The sequence below is a fragment of the Cannabis sativa genome, chromosome 8 (genome assembly GCF_029168945.1).
Source record: "Cannabis sativa cultivar Pink pepper isolate KNU-18-1 chromosome 8, ASM2916894v1, whole genome shotgun sequence".
In the NCBI taxonomy this organism is placed as follows: domain Eukaryota; kingdom Viridiplantae; phylum Streptophyta; class Magnoliopsida; order Rosales; family Cannabaceae; genus Cannabis; species Cannabis sativa.
In genome coordinates, this window is record NC_083608.1 from 44,001,226 (window position 1) to 44,017,288 (window position 16,063).

A 16,063-nucleotide genomic window follows, 5' to 3' on the forward strand; every position below is an offset into this window, starting at 1 on the left:
TCAATGTTCAGGAATAACTGGTCACGTTCTACGAGACATTAGTTAAGATGATTGTCCTCATTGTTGTCTTTTTTGGTGATTACTGTGCTAGTTTTTTAGGAACTCCGAGAGTAATTGCTCCCGAATCTTTCAACATACTCACGAGTATGTAGGTCAATGAGTTGCGAGTTTTTAAGGAACTCATTATCTATCATTTTCAACGATACAATTTCAGCCTGTATTTTTCTGGAACCTCATAGTTAGTTTCCGAGAAGATCTCAAAATATCGTCACCTCACAATACTGTGTAAATCAATGTTGTTACTGAGACGCGAGACAGGTATCTATTTATGACCACTTACCCCGAAGCCAGATATCTATTGTATTTAATAATCTTTTTTAATGTTCAACCTTATTATTCATGTATCGTATCCATATTTATGGCTCAAAATATGGGCATGACAATTTTCTCCTAAAAAAAAATTTCTAGAGTTGGAAGAGTTTTTAAACAACCGAAGCTGGAACAATTTGGTCTTTCTCTTACCAGTAATGAGTACATCCTTTTGGCAATTTAACTTTCACCGAGAAAGGTAAACTAATTATTAATTAAATGTTTTTTCATCTAACAGGCTTTTTACCAGTCTCTTTGTATTTCCTAGAAATGTCCTCAGCCGTTTAATCTAATTTGAAACCTAATCAATAGTTCTCTATATTTTAATATAAGAAAGATTTTTTACATAGCCTTTTTTTTTACCTCATTTGAAATACAAAACCAGAGAAAAAATACCCATCTTTATTCAAATGACTAATGCATGCCCAGTTTTTCTTTGACTTATTTCTTTTATGTGACCAATACCATATTTTCCAACCTCATTCTCGTTATATTTCAAACCCTTCTTACCAGAGATTCCCAGTGAGAAACCATCATCGTTTTTAGAAGAACCCAAAACCTGGTAAGTATCTAATCTTTACCCTAAATTTTCTTTTCGTTATTTTTTTTATCGATTTTTGATATGTTCATGCATCATTTTCGCCTAAAATAGATAAGGTAGTTTTATTTTAGTAATGTTTTTCCTTGAATTATCAAAAATTTCTAAATTCCTAAAATATTTCTTTTTTGTGAAAAGAATATTCATTCTTGGTTCGAAACTTTGGAAGTTTGAGTTTTTAGAATAGGAAAACCCAAAATTGTTGCCTTACCTTTCAAATCACGATTGGAACATCCAAAAACGATATTAAAAATAAACGACGAGAAAATTATGTTGTTCAATGAAAAACTTGACCGAGAAGAAATTTCTGCTCGATTTAAACGTTTTATAGACGAGGTTGCTGGTGGGAAACGTCATTTTTTGCGAGATGCAACTTGGTCAAAGTCTCCTAGTTTAACTAAGTATCCCTTGGCAAGACCTTTATTTTTACCCGAGGTTACCATTGCTTTTTCTCCAAGTAAACTAAAATTTGACATCATGTCTTTCCAAAGAGTGTAAGTCCAAACTACCCTAGAATCCCACAGTCCAATTTGAGGCTCAGTTGATTGAATCTAAAGTCAGGTCAATTGCCCTGTATGTGGGTCCATTTTTAAGGTCTTATGGCATCAAGAATGAGAATGGATATCTTATTCGCTCAATTGTACTAGGCGAGTTCAGTCATATTCCCCCAACTCGCATGTCGAAAGATGAAAGTTGTAGAACTAGCGACTCTTCAAAGATTGGTGCTTGGAGTGTAGAGCATATTAAGGCATGGAATGTCCTTCCCCATAGGCAATACTTCAAGGATTTTTATAATTATGTTGAGGTTGTGCCTTTTCAGCTCATCCCAAATACTTATAGGATATTGGCATGCTTGAAGTTGCTCTTTCATATCTTAGAGTGGGAGTGTCCGACCCCTTTCGAGATTATGGGCTTTTATGCTCTTAAGGCTTGTCTTGCAAGGAAGAATTTCTCAGATGGCTTCTATTATTTGGGTACTCATTCCAATGATAATAAACTCATCTAAGTGTTGAAAAATAGTCTTTATAAAGCTAAAAAAGATTAAAAAAACCTATTTTTTTTTTTTGCAGTTTAAAATAGGCGGGCTGCGATACTACCTTGTAGTGTCACGACACTTGAAGTTCGATTTTTGGCAGCAAGCTTCCTAGTGCGACAGTTAATAATATTTTAGTTATAACTCTTTTAATATTTCTCAAAATTGGACGATTCAAGATGTTTTAGAAATCTGAAAGAAAAATTTAGAACTTTTATTCACATTATTTTTCTTCAAAGTGAATGCATTATAGTTGAAAATTTACTTGAAGTTTCAGACTTGATTTTTGATCACAAACGGAGCGTGTTGAGCATCCAAAACTTAGAATTTTTCACCACTTATATCCTAGCACTCCAAATTCCATGATAGTTCATCATATTCATCTCATTAGCATGTTTATTCTCATTTTCAATTCACATTATGAATTTTACCATTTAAACCTGAAACAAATAGAAAATATTTGTAATTCTACACAAAATGAATATAATCAATTGAAACATACATATAAAATACTTTATTAAGTGCACCTAAAACTAACCTATCAATTAATTATTACGACCAAATTTTTTTACAATGTAAGTTATATTATTTAATACATAACAAATGGTTTGTATTAGCTTGTATTATAATATTTACAAAAGATTCGAGGTCAACTCTAATCTCCGATTGGGCTTGTGACCCGAACTCAAATCCAAACTCAAGACCCAGACCCGAACCTGAACTCGGATGCGGACCAAGACCTAGATCTGGGACCCAAATCCACACTCGAACCCGTACTCGGGACTCGGACCCAGGATGCGGATGCAGACACAGACGTGGACGCAGACCGAACCTAGACTCGAACCTTGGACCTAGACCCATACCCGGACCTTGGGCCCAGACCCCAGACTCGAACATGAGACCTAGACCCGACTCGTAGTCAGTGTTGGGATCGAGTTTATTGAAAATATTATAACTTTACACAATCTATTAATACAAATCAATACCAAACATAATATTGTATTAAATAATACTAATACATTCTAATCCAACACAATACAACGTACCAAACAAAACAAGCCCTTAAGCCATTGTTAGAGAGAAACTTTGAGTTGAGAAGGTTGTAAGAAGGGACTTGGGTTTGGAAAGTTTGAGTTGTGAGAGTTTACTATTGTTGGAAGATACTTCTCAACTGTGATAATTGTATTGATGATTCTTTTAAAGTGGATTGCTCTAGATGATGAGGCGAAATTGGAGTAGCATCAATAATATTTGATGTAAACCAGTATATTTCTTGGCGTTCTATACATTTTCTTTCTGCAATTTAGTTTCTTGATTTCTTAGTTGCATCTACTATTTTCTGAGATACATCTCTGCGCTTAACTCTTTTAATAAACTGACTTTGTTTCAGTATTTATATCTGCAACTTTGTTGTGCTTTAGTTTTGATTGCAAACAGCGTTGTTGATTTGCAACAACTTGCTTTGAAAATGGTCTTAAAATAGTGTTGAAATGTAACCTATAGCATTAGTATGTGAAAATTGTAAACTCAAAGCACTAAATCGTATGAGAAAAGACAATCATATATAATATATGAGAAGAAATATCACAGACAAAACAAAATTATGGGAAACCAGTTCATTTTTATTAAGAATTAAGATAAAACAAGCCTCTAATTAAATAATAGCAGTATTCCAAGTTTGATAATGTCATTCATTCTACAAACTTTTAAGTTTTAACTCTATAGTACTTGTTCTTGGGCAATTATAAGACAAACCATTACTAAAATTTACAATTAAAAGAAAAAGAAAAAAAATTATGAAAAAACTTATTGGAAAATTATACATGGTTTTACATATTTAGTTCATTCAAGGAGAGGAAGAAGAAGGTGGGTTTTTTGGGCTAGGAGGTGTAGGAAATGGGAATGGCAACAATGGAGGGAAAGGGAATGGCAACAATGGAGGTGGTGGTGATGGAGGTGGTGGTGAAGGAGTAAAACCTGGTACATTTATTGGTGGGAAAGGAGGAAACAATGGCCTTGGAGTTGGTGCTGGTGGAGGCTGAAATGGGTTAGGAAAGAGTGGAGCTGGAGTTGGTGCTGGTGGGGGCTGGAATGGGTTGGGAATAAGAGGAGCTGGAGTTGGAGGGGGCTGAAATGGGTTTGGAATGAGTGGAGCTGGAGGGGGTTGGAATGGGTTTGGGATGAGTGGGGCTGGAGGAGGCTGGAATGGGTTGGGAATGAGTGGAGGTGGCTGGAATGGGTTTGGGATAAGTGGTGGCTGGAATGGATTTGGTGGGAAGAAAAAACCTGGGGTTGATTCTTTAGTATAGGTTTGTTGTTGATGGGTGTTTAGTGAAGATTGAATTGGCTTAGGTTCTGCTTTTTTCTGGGGTCCTGGAATTATAGGTGAAACTACTCCTGGGAGATTTGGTAAAGGTGGTAAAGGAGGGAGATTTGGTAATGGTGGGAGGAAAGGGAATCCAGGAAGTGGAGGAAGACCACCAACATTAGGAGTCTCTGGATCTTTGAGTGGTGGTGGGAATGATAATTCAGGATTGTTTGAATGTAAAGATGGCTTTTTGTTGAGATCATTACTAGTAGTAGTAAAGGGTTTCTTGGAGTTTTGAATGCTTGGCTTTTGATTACAAATAAATGGTTGCTTTAGTGGTTTGAAGGTGAAGAACCCAGCTGAAAAAATATGTGTTCCTTGCTTTCTTGACTTGAGATGGAGTGAAGATGAAGTTGCTGTTGAGGCTACAGAGCAGTATGGCTCACTACTGCTTATGAGTTTCACTGAACACCCTTCAATTTTCTTGACATGTTTACTTACAGAGAAAGGCAAGTGAACCTTGAATTCTCCATGCTTGTTTGTTTTCACTTCTTCTCTGAACACTGGCTTTGAAGCTTTACCATATTTGCATTCTACAGCCACTGATGCACCTGAAAAACAAAGCAAGTGTTTTTAGTCAATAAAAACATGTATAAGAAAAACAAAAAAGTTTGCATTTTTTTCTTCACTTTCTTTCTTTACCTGAAATGAAGTGGCTGCTCTTATCAAAATCCTCTTGAAAACAAGTATCACAATAGACAGTGCCAACAACAATTGCAGATGGAAGCTTTCTCACATGATTAGCCTCTGAAAGATGACTAATTGTGAGAATGATAGCAAGTATTGATAGAACCCACCTCATATTTTGAGGCTCTCTCACTATTCAACAACTCAACTCTACTCTGACCAAGAAAAGAAAAGAGAGCTGGCTTTTTTATATTACTATTGCAATGTATTAAACCTAATAAATCTTAATTTTCTAATTTTACATTCTTGTTAAAGCTTATTTATTTCATTCATGCAAAAACAAGTCAACCACAAACTAGAAGCAGTGAATGAAAAGTAAAATTCTCATCATCAAAAAGAAAAAGAAAGCTTCTATTTTGTGTTTTTTTTGGGGTGATGTGTGTGATTGAACTCAACATTTATTGAATTTTGTTCCTTAGTTTGGTATGTATGAGTATAAAGAACTAAAATGAGTATGTATTATAGTAGGGTCCCCTGTTGGTTCACGAGACGCGAAAACCAGCCACAAAGTTTTTGTTTAGACATTTGGCCGTGACTTATACAGATTGAACAAGACATTTATTTTTGTTTGTAGTATATATAAAAATATATATATAAATATTTATATATCTTTGTTCACATCTCTCAAAAACCATACATATCTAGTATTTAACTAGTTAAACAGTTAAAATCCTTTGTTAGCAGTGGGAGTGGCCACATACTGTGAAATCTAAACCTCATCAGAATGAGGATAACGTACTCATCATCAATTCAATATGAGTTTGTTGTCATAAGCAAGACGTGATAATTAAATTGAATAATACTTTGGCCTTATACTATATCATACATAATATTATATATTTTCTATCAAACAGCTATAGAAGCAGAGAACATGTGGCAGTATTGTGCTCCTTGTATATATTGTGTGTTGGATCTAACTTATCTTCACTCAAGCCATACCATATATATATAAGTAAGATGAATCATGATATTGTTCCAACCAAGTTAAAAAAAAACTTGGCCTATATTTTGTGATGTACTTGACTTACTAGAATGACCTTGTCACTATTATTTTACAGCAAAGTGGCCACTAAATCTAATGAAAGAAAAGGTTTTAAGAGGTGGTAGATGACAAAAGGAATCTCTGTTATTAAGCTTTTCCAAAATATATGCACTCGCAACAGAGTCAGTCCTAGAACTTGGTGATACCCCATGTGTAGTGTAGTACGAACTTCTCTTTCATTAATTCATCTATTATTATTAGAGGTTATTATTTCATGTATTATTGTTTCATCATTCTTATATTCTCTATCTCTACCCTAAACGAAGACTCAAATATAATATCATTGTAAAAAAAAAAAAATATCAGTGTAACATTGTATTCAGCATAGGCGAATTCTCGGGATTACTAGTACACACAACCGTGTTTTTAGTGTCAATGAGACTTGGATGGTTATTTTCTTTTTTATATAATTGTGTGCATTATAATTACATCATCTTTAAGACATTTAAAATAATTTAAAATATCGAGATTAAAATTTAATATTTTATTACACTCAGTTTATAAAAGAGCATTGCTATTGGGCACCAGTGGTGCCTAGCACCTTCTAAATGTGTCGACTTGCAATTGGCTAGCGATACTCTATAAAAATTATTATATTAAACTATATGGGACCCGATACTTAATTGCACCAATAGCGATATTGACACGTAGGAGAGTGCTAGGCACCAGTGGTGCCCTTTAACATTTCTCTTTATAAAATGACCCTGTTTTAGATGACTCTTTGAGAGAATTACCTAGGCAAGTAGTTCTATTTTTATATACAAAAATCATGTAGCCGAATTAATACAATTATTCGACAGTTGTGAGTTATTAATAATTAAAAAGTAGGCACCGCTTGACACGATCAAAGTAAATCTTTTTATGCTTTCACACATTGGTTCATTAAACGGTTCAAGTTTATCAACACCAGAGGGCATATTTGTCTTGTGACCACCACTAAATTATGTACAAGTTTAACACATAATTAGGGTCTTAAAACGATGGCATAAATTAACATTAGAATCAAAATAGAGAGGTTTGTCCAATCATGAAGAAAAATGACTACTATAATCACGGGTTCCGAACTATCTTGTTCTCTGGCCTTCACGGGCGACTTAAAACCTTTGTTCACTTACACAAGTGTCCCAATACAAAGAGTTTTCAATGAATATCCTAAATAATATGATGATTTAAATATTCAATGAAAATGACATAAAGGGGTCTTAACAATGACTTTAGAATATCATGGGGTTCTTAAAATGCACATAATTATTATGACACGCCTCTAGTATTAGTGTAAAACGACAAAAAGAACAAAAGTTCATTAATTGAGATTCTTAATTAATAGAAATGAGTACAATAATTATGATCATGGTTATGGAAGTTGGAACAACCAACAACATATTTTTATGTACTTAGGATACCCACAAAATTGTGTATCAATTACCAAAAAAGTTACTTGAGTAGAATTCTAAACCAGCCCAAAGAAAGAAAGAAAAGAAAAACTGTGAATAAGTAATTAATAGGGAGAGAATCAACAAAATACAATACAAGACTACCACAAAGGTATTTTACATGTTGATTATGACAATCAACAGTATCATTTCAACTCAAATAGGCTTAATCACACTTCAAAACAACAAATGCAAAGGCTGCTACAACTTTATCACACTACTACCCTTGAAAGGGAATATGCCAACCAAAACATTGCCTATGGTACAAAGCACCCACCAACAAAATTCTATACAAAATTTAAAAATGGAAAATGAAGGAAACCTGTGTAGCCTATAACAAAAAAAATAATCAGACTCTCTCCCCTCTCCTTTACCCTCCCAACTGTACTAAAATCAATATCCTTGACCTGAATGCTTCCCTATCCTTTTGTTCCTCGACTTGCGAGCAGCCTGCCCCTGATGGGGCTGCAATTTCTTTTTCCGTGGCTATTGACATGAAAGTGGCAAAGCAGTAGGCAGTAATCTAGTTAGAAACCAGAACACATTTCGTTGCACTTAACACGATAATGATATTCACAAGAGCTCCTTATCATAAAATGCAAGGAGCTGCTTCACGTGATTATGCCAAGCCGCAACATTCAATCCATCAACGGTGACCCAGTCAACAACAGTGGATGCTGGCTGCTCCCACCATTCCTCAAGCTGCAGAGATATGTTCCAGCTTGAAATTCTTAGAAGAAAATGGTAAATAAATAAAAGAAAAGAAAATTTCAACAGACCATAAGGTCAGAAAGACAATGGCTGTAGTGTAAGCCACTAGATAGCTTCAAAAAAGACATAATATGTTCTCTACTCTCTCCTTTCTCTTCTATGGACTGGAATCAACTAAAGTACATTAGAACTCTAGATTCAGGGAAATGAAACTTGCATACAAGTAATCATGATGCATTGTTTATGATATATATTGCTTTGCAAAACCGCATTTAAAGAAAAAAAAAAAGAAAGATGAGAACTGAACATATGTCCTAATAACTAAGTAAAAACATAGAAACCACAGATAAAGAAACAAGAGAGTATATAGTTTCAGAAGTCACTTACCAATCCTCTAACATATTTGCAATCTTCTGAGCACTTTTGTGCATTCAAAACTGCAGATTTAAGCTCAGGCAACCATTTATCCAAAACCGTTTTCTCTTGCTCAGCAGCCAAATTTAAGCAGTAACTTGTTGTCCTGCATCATGTAGAAAAACAATTTAGCAAACAATTCATGCTGCTTATTTGTGTTGTACGCAAAGTTTAGTATAAATGTGTGTATCCATTTTTGACAAAGGCGGTGATCTCAAACTTGAACAAAATCCCAAAAGATAATCCCAATCAATTTTGTTGTTAGATTCAAGGCTTCTGGTGGTAATCAAAGTTGGTGGACAAAATCTTATGGGTCATATTGTGTAAACCTAAACTCTCTCCTCCCATCAACTAATTGTATATACAACATAGCACAAACCTAGTAAGAGCCAAACTGAACCACAGTTTTTGGAATATGAAACATATATGTAACACCCAACTCAATATATAAAGCCAAAATTTAACCAAAAGAAGTAATATAATTTGTGTAACACAAACTTTGGAAGAGGATGTTAGTCAAGGAGTAAGCTTCAAGAATAGTAGGAGTAAATTTTATCTGAAATACATGAACACTCATTGCAATCCTACCTTTCATATTCTTGTTGAGCTCGATATGCATGGTTCAACAACGCATGTCCACTTTCAACAAGATCCTGTCGTATGTGAACCAAATTGATTGCTTTAGCCAAGTCTTCCAACACACTTGCCTCAGAACCACGAAGTTTCAGACAGAATTCTAGAGATTCCAAAACTGATGCTAGACCAGCATCTGAACCCTCCAGACCTATAAATCCACAAAAGTTATGTTCAATACACAAGAAAAAAGAAGAAATTGACATCAAGACATACCTGTAGATCATGAGCTAAATATACATTATCATCAATACATATCTGTAAATCATCATTAAAACTCAATAAAGTTTCAAGTATATTAAGTACGATGAGAGCATATGAATAGAACACAATAATGTATTTCACCACAAACAAAACTAACATCTAGTTAAGGTAAAACATGGAATAGAAGAAACTCCTCTTCACCAAAAGCAATGTCGAAGGCACAATGTCTTTCAAAAACCTAAGCTTACCCCAAGACAACAATGCACTAATTCTTGGGCATATTTCTAATGTTCTAACTAATAACTCACCTGCAGGATACTGAAGGGCAGCAGAAATGCGGCATATCGACGGTATTGCTGATGGATCCCTTGCACCTGCCTTTGCAGTCAATATAGCAGCATTTTTTTCTGCAGTAGCAACAGCCTCAGGTCCCGTGGATCCATTTGCACCCATGGACTCCAAAAGTGCCTGTAAAAAATCAAGTAAGAAAATAAGAGACCCCAAACTTTCAGAGAGAAATAGAGGAAGAAAAAATTATTAATCACCATTGAGAAACGTGAATGGTATACTAGCCTCTTAGTGGAAAATTACATATTAACGAAAGAGTAACTATATATATGTGTGTATATTAGAGAGAGAGAAATGATTGTGTTTGTGTGTTAGTGTGAAATTCACCACATAGGCAAGTCCTCATTATAATTACTCATGTGCTTGCAGTTATACACACCTGTGGGGTTGCTGGAAGCATGTAAAGACTATTATCAGGACTGCGATAAAAAGCAGAAACTTCTTTCTCGATATAATCTTTTGCGTTGTTAGAAATATCCACAACAACTGTGCACGCTGGAATGATAGTGCCTGATGCGTACTCTCTAGCAGCTATTGGCTGCTGATTCCAGAACTCAGCAGCATCCTAAATGATAAACAAAACCACTTTAAGAATTATATATAAAACTTTTATAAGGGAAGAAAACTTAAAATTAATTTGGATAAAATCAGAGAGCATGGGTGCAATGTTAACTCATAAGCTAAAATTTCAATAAATCAAAAATCAAAAATATATTTAAACTGATTCTATACATGTTTTAAAAATTGTAATATTCATTGTAGACCAGATACCAAACTTGCCCAAAAAGAAACACTACACACAGTGATCTTTATTCTTGAATTGATAGGAGCAATGAAAATACAAGACTTACCATGTTAGCTTTTAAAAGAGCACTATATATGAATTCAAGTTCAGATCTACGAGAATCAAATTCTTCAATTTTCTTCCATTTCTTCCTCAGGGAATCTTCAGCTTCTTTTCTTTCTGCGCATAGTTTATTCAATCGCTGTATTTCAGCCATCAATGTATTCAAGCTAGCCCTCAAACCAGCAACCTCTCTCTCCTTGGCCCAGACCTCCAACTGCATGAATAAGGGAATTGTGTCACAAGTTGAGTTTATTTGACATCAACATTACAATCAGTACTACCCCAGTACATTATCAGATGAGCTTCCTTGGAATGAAGGTCAGTATACTAATTAACATGCAAAAAAAAAAAAGAGGACTGCACTAATTGACATTCAAAAAATGACGCAACCAAACAAATTTTACATCAAAAATCTTCTGAGATTATTTAACACCTTTTAACTTTTGTTGAAATTTTAATGAACAAATGGACTGGGGAAGAACATGAATGTCTTGACCTGACCCAGCAGCATCTCAAGCTGATACTTCATTGTTCTTGAACTCAATTGCTAAGACTTCCTCAATATCAAAAATAAAAATAGCCAACTAGAAACGATAAAGAGAGCAAAGAACTCCACCCTAACTTCTTATGGCTAAATTAGAGAGCAAAGGACTTTTTCTTGATTATATTGCACATATACAAAGGTCCCTGCAGATTTCACCACCTGGCCTCATTAATGACTAGCATCAGCCAATTCGAGATTTTGGCTTAGATAATTCGACGCTTATTTAATCCAAAAGGCACCACTCACCCATAAAGACCTCATCTAACTTACTCATCTTACATGGAGACTAAAGCACCTATATAGCAATGATGCTAAACTGACTTTGCTGCTAAAAACAAAACAATGATCTGGCATAGTTAAAGGTGAAAATAACAAGATCAGAAAAGCGTAATCTTGATTTTGACAAGATAGAACCTCTAATGGGAATACACAGATTCATTTGCCCATTATTTCATTCGGTTACACATATGAACAAAGATAAATCAAGCAAAGTTCATTAGTTGCATACTCTTCCCCGCAACTAATTAGTGAATAACAATTGGCCATTTAGAATTTGGATTTACCTCAAATTGCCTAAGACCGCCTGCATTTTGTGATGTGCCACTAACTCCAAGAGAGTGTGAAGGAACTGCATCACCACTCCCATGCAAACGTGTAATAAGTTTTTGAGATAGGTTCCTAGCTTCTGCAGCTTTGTTTAGTGCGTCTTCAGTAGCCAAAAATTGTTGAACATGTGCTTTCTGTGTGGACAACAAAAACCAAGTATCAAACAGTATATCCTACAAAGTTGTCCATAATATTAAAAATTGACAGACAAAATAAAGCAACTGAAGGCAAAATCCAATAAATCATCGCTTAAACAGTACTATGGGCGCATTTAAACCAGGTCAGGATATAGTATTAAATTTCAAAAGTAAAAACAACAAAAACAGTTTTACTATTTTCTTTTATTTTTTCCTGGTTTCAAATGACAGGCCTCAAAACCTAACAAAGTGGAAATGATTCCGAGTCCAATATACAAATATGAAAAGTGTATCAAAAGCCCCATAGTAAAACTTTTAAAAATGAAATAATATACATATATATGTGTGAGAAAAAGGCCGCTAAGTAGAGTTTAAGATAACCTGTCTTTCAAGGAGTTGGTTCTGAGTTCCTTTAGAGGGAACATCACCTCCTATCTTTCCATTACCATAAAGTTGATAGTGTAATGGGGAGCTCACATCAGGAGAAGAAACATCAATAACTCGGTTATTCTCATACTTGTACCTAATGGGCAATAAATATTTGTTAGTTAAGTCTTAACAAAAAATCAAATATAATTTTACATTAAGAGGTTCTTTCACAAGCAAATCAGCCCTGTGTGCTCTAACCAAAATTGAGTGAAATAGATTAACAACAAGAAACTGCAAGTTTAGCCCCCAGAAATGAAGTCATAATATGAGCCAAATAGAATACAAATGGATCAGTTTTATATGACATTGTGAGTACAGATGAAAAATCATTATGTTAGCAAATTGCGAAACTGGAAAGCTCCCTACACTTTTCTTTCCCACCTGCTTTGTTGCTACCCACATAGACATAATAAAGCAGATAGAATTCTAAAGAGGACCACGGCATAGTGTAGAAGACATGAACAACATGGCTCCAAAACCAAATAAGCTTTACATCCACAAATGTTATTTAAGGATGCTTTGATAAAAATTGATCACAACTAACAGTATATGCTTCGTGTTAAGATTGAAAACAACTAAAAAGGAGAGTGTCCGAAAGTGATAACCGTCTCCAATTAAGTAAAGGGAAGAATTTACCTTAAGGTTTCTGCGTCAGCTCTAACATCAATTTTCTCTATTTCTTTAGAAATTACAGATTTCAATCGTAACGTATGTGCAGTGATTGCCTGAAGCAACTGAGGAGGACACTTGAGGCAATTTACAATGACAGTTCTAACATCATCAGGCAATGCACCATCAAACTCAAAACCCAATTTGGCTGCTTCTGACTGAGGATTTGAATGAACACCAGTTCCTTCATAAGCAGGAAACGAACTTCGAATCTTCTCAATCATATACTCAGCAAGAGATTCGCATGCCTTCCTAATGTTCCTTTCCCTTGTGGTCTCAATAAGAATAACATCATCTGCCGTTTTACTTCCCTTTAAGGTTGAATAGACAGATTCCTTCTCAACACTTCCATTAAAGCTATTAGTCACATCAGAAGAAGAGTCACCACTTGATCTTTGAGCATCCCTTGCTTGATTAACATAGAAACGCAGTCTTTTATGATACTCTGCAAATATCTTCGCAGCTTCATCACACTGTTGATCATAAGCCTCCAGCATTACCTGCTTATGCCTGCAATTGAATTAAAACATGAACCAAAAAAACCATAAAAACCAATGCCCATAAAAGAATATGCCATGTTAAAGCTATTAAACATCTTTTTTCTTTTTTTGAACAATGACCATTCATTGATTAGAGTATAATTATAATACATCAAAGAGTGGAAAACATCCACCTAAACTAAACTAGTTCATCATCCTGAGCTATTAAACATCTTTAAAATCAAGTCTTAAGTTTCAATTTTCCATTCTCAAATATCCAAAACTATGTTTTATCTACTTTTCTTTTAATAAACAGTAACAAGTTTGTTCATTTACCTGTAATTAGCACGCTCATCAAGCATCCTCTTCCTCTCAGCCTCTTCTCTAGAAACCTCCAACATCCTAGCCTTCAAATCTTTTCTCTGTCTCCTCAAAATATTCCTCAATCTCTCCACCTCCTTTGCCACCATTTCCCTCTCCTGCAACGCCGCTTCCCTAGTCTCCGCCACACTGGAACCCTCCACTGATACTTTCTCCTTCCTCCTACTTCCTCTACTCCTTCCCTCTTCTTTTACAGAACTCACCGTCCCTCCTCCTCCTCCTCCCCCATCACTACTGCCACTACCACCACCACCGTGAACTGTTATATTTCTCCGGATATTCTCCACAGTCTTCTCCGACTTCACCCGGGTAATCAAAAAATTCCAAATGGGTATCATATTACCACGGCAAATCTTGCGTAGTGCGTCAATGGAAGGCAACCCGGATTTGCTAGAAGAAGCAGTGTATGGACCCAACGGTCTATAACCCATTTCCTTCTGAAGCCATTGCACTATGGCTTCAGGTTGAGCCGCGGAGCTTGACGAACTCTGCATTATATAGTATGAAAAAAGAAAAAACTAGGCTTATCTGTATACAAACAAACAATTAGAGGCTAAATTGTCATCTGGGTAGTGCTACAAACCCTAGATTACATCATTACCACTACCTATAGAGATAATGGCGACTCAAAGCAACTGTTAGGAGATTTTGATAATTGGGGAACAACCCGTTATGGGGTCACCTGGAAATGAGTAATTTGTAAAGCTACGACTTCAAAAATTCAAAAAAAAAAAATTGATAGGGTAAACAGAAAAAAGAAAACCCATTAAGGAGAGTGAAGGAGAAGTAGATCTGAAGCTGAAAAAAAAAATGAATTAAGGGGAAGGAAGATTGAAGATGGTCACTCAACTAACTAATCTAACCTTTGAGAATGAGAGGGATACATAGGTAGATACATACGGGATCAAATGGAGGAAGCGTAGGAAGTTGTTTTGGTCATTTTTGTTGTTTTTGTTGTTTTTGTTTTCCCTCTCTTTTGTTTTTTGCTTTTTCGTTTTATGACATCCAAATCCAAGTATGAAGAAAATGTTGTTACACCAAATAAAAATACAAGTATCCTAGGAAAAAAGAAAAAAAAAACCTATTTAAGATATTTGTTCATAAAATACTCAATTTAATTTAATTTACACGATTCAATTCAATTTGCAAATTCAATCTAATTTGCAAAATAGAGATGTTTGTATTTTTATAAATTGAATTGTATATAAAAATTTAATTTGATATTAAATAATATATAAAAATAATTAATTCAATTAAATTTACACATTTAAAATATATATAATTAATATTTTAACGTAAAAAAATAATAATTTTAAAATATAATTTAAATAATACTAATATATTTTAAAACATAATAAATTAAATTTATATTCTATTTAAAAAATATATATGCATTTTATCAAATAGTACGGGGTCGTTGTCTCATGCGATGAAGTGAGATAGTAAATTTGAGCATTGGACTAAACCGTATGTGAATAAGATAATGGTTAATGTCGACAAAATACTTTTCAAGTTAGAAGGGAAGTTCAGTGTGAGAGCAATAGCTCGTGATAGTTCCAACACTTTTTTGGAAGGCTTTTCAATGAGTTTCATGGGCGGGCTGAGGCTTCTTTTTTGGAGGTTGTTGAAATCAAAGAGGTCTTAGGTTGAATCAAAAGGAAAGGGTGACTTGATGTTCAGCTTGACACAAATTGCTTAGTAGTTATTTAAGTCGTACATAGTGTCATTCACATGTCATCTTTGTTTAGTCATGTGGTTCAGGAGTGTATGGGTTTGTTAGATTCTTTAAAGTCTGTTAATTAAATTTTTGTTAAATGTTCTATAAACAAGACGGCTCTTGCATAGTATGCATTTATTAGACTTTTTTTTTTTTTTGTAAACCTAAACTATTCAATATTAGTAGAATATATCATTTTTTTTTCTAAAATCTCATTCTACCTCTCTCTCTCTCTCTCTCTCTCTCTCTCTCTCTCTCTCTCTCTCTCTCTCTCTCTCTCTCTCTCTCTCTCTCTCTCTCTCTCTCTCTCTCTCTCCGTAAATACGCACACGGAGGAGCACACAATCGACCCACAACCTTGGTTCTTTCTCTCCACGACTATCATGACCACAGACCCAAGGACCCACGGACTCA

At 34.8% G+C, this 16,063-nt stretch overlaps 2 protein-coding genes and 1 long non-coding RNA gene across 3 annotated transcripts; 1 reads left to right on the forward strand and 2 right to left on the reverse strand.

Moving 5' to 3' along the window:
* The first annotated feature begins 411 nt into the window (after positions 1-411).
* Positions 412-4,472, forward strand: LOC133029959 (uncharacterized). Its single transcript, XR_009683890.1, has 2 exons — positions 412-1,941; positions 2,038-4,472. It is a non-coding gene; the product is annotated as an uncharacterized LOC133029959 (long non-coding RNA).
* Positions 3,602-5,583, reverse strand: LOC115699742 (vegetative cell wall protein gp1). The gene is made up of 2 exons (XM_030627279.2): positions 5,011-5,583; positions 3,602-4,919 (listed from the first exon to the last, which is right to left on the reverse strand). The coding sequence occupies exons 1-2, from the start codon at positions 5,168-5,170 to the stop codon at positions 3,847-3,849; spliced, it is 1,233 nt and encodes a 410-aa protein (XP_030483139.2). The 5' UTR covers positions 5,171-5,583; the 3' UTR covers positions 3,602-3,846.
* A 1,983-nt stretch (positions 5,584-7,566) lies between these two features.
* On the reverse strand, positions 7,567-14,946 carry LOC115699176 (AUGMIN subunit 5). Its single transcript, XM_030626443.2, has 10 exons — positions 13,888-14,946; positions 13,040-13,582; positions 12,356-12,497; positions 11,795-11,971; positions 10,692-10,901; positions 10,220-10,405; positions 9,801-9,960; positions 9,244-9,439; positions 8,629-8,761; positions 7,567-8,232 (listed from the first exon to the last, which is right to left on the reverse strand). The coding sequence occupies exons 1-10, from the start codon at positions 14,424-14,426 to the stop codon at positions 8,104-8,106; spliced, it is 2,415 nt and encodes an 804-aa protein (XP_030482303.1). The 5' UTR covers positions 14,427-14,946; the 3' UTR covers positions 7,567-8,103.
* Positions 14,947-16,063: the final 1,117 nt, after the last annotated feature.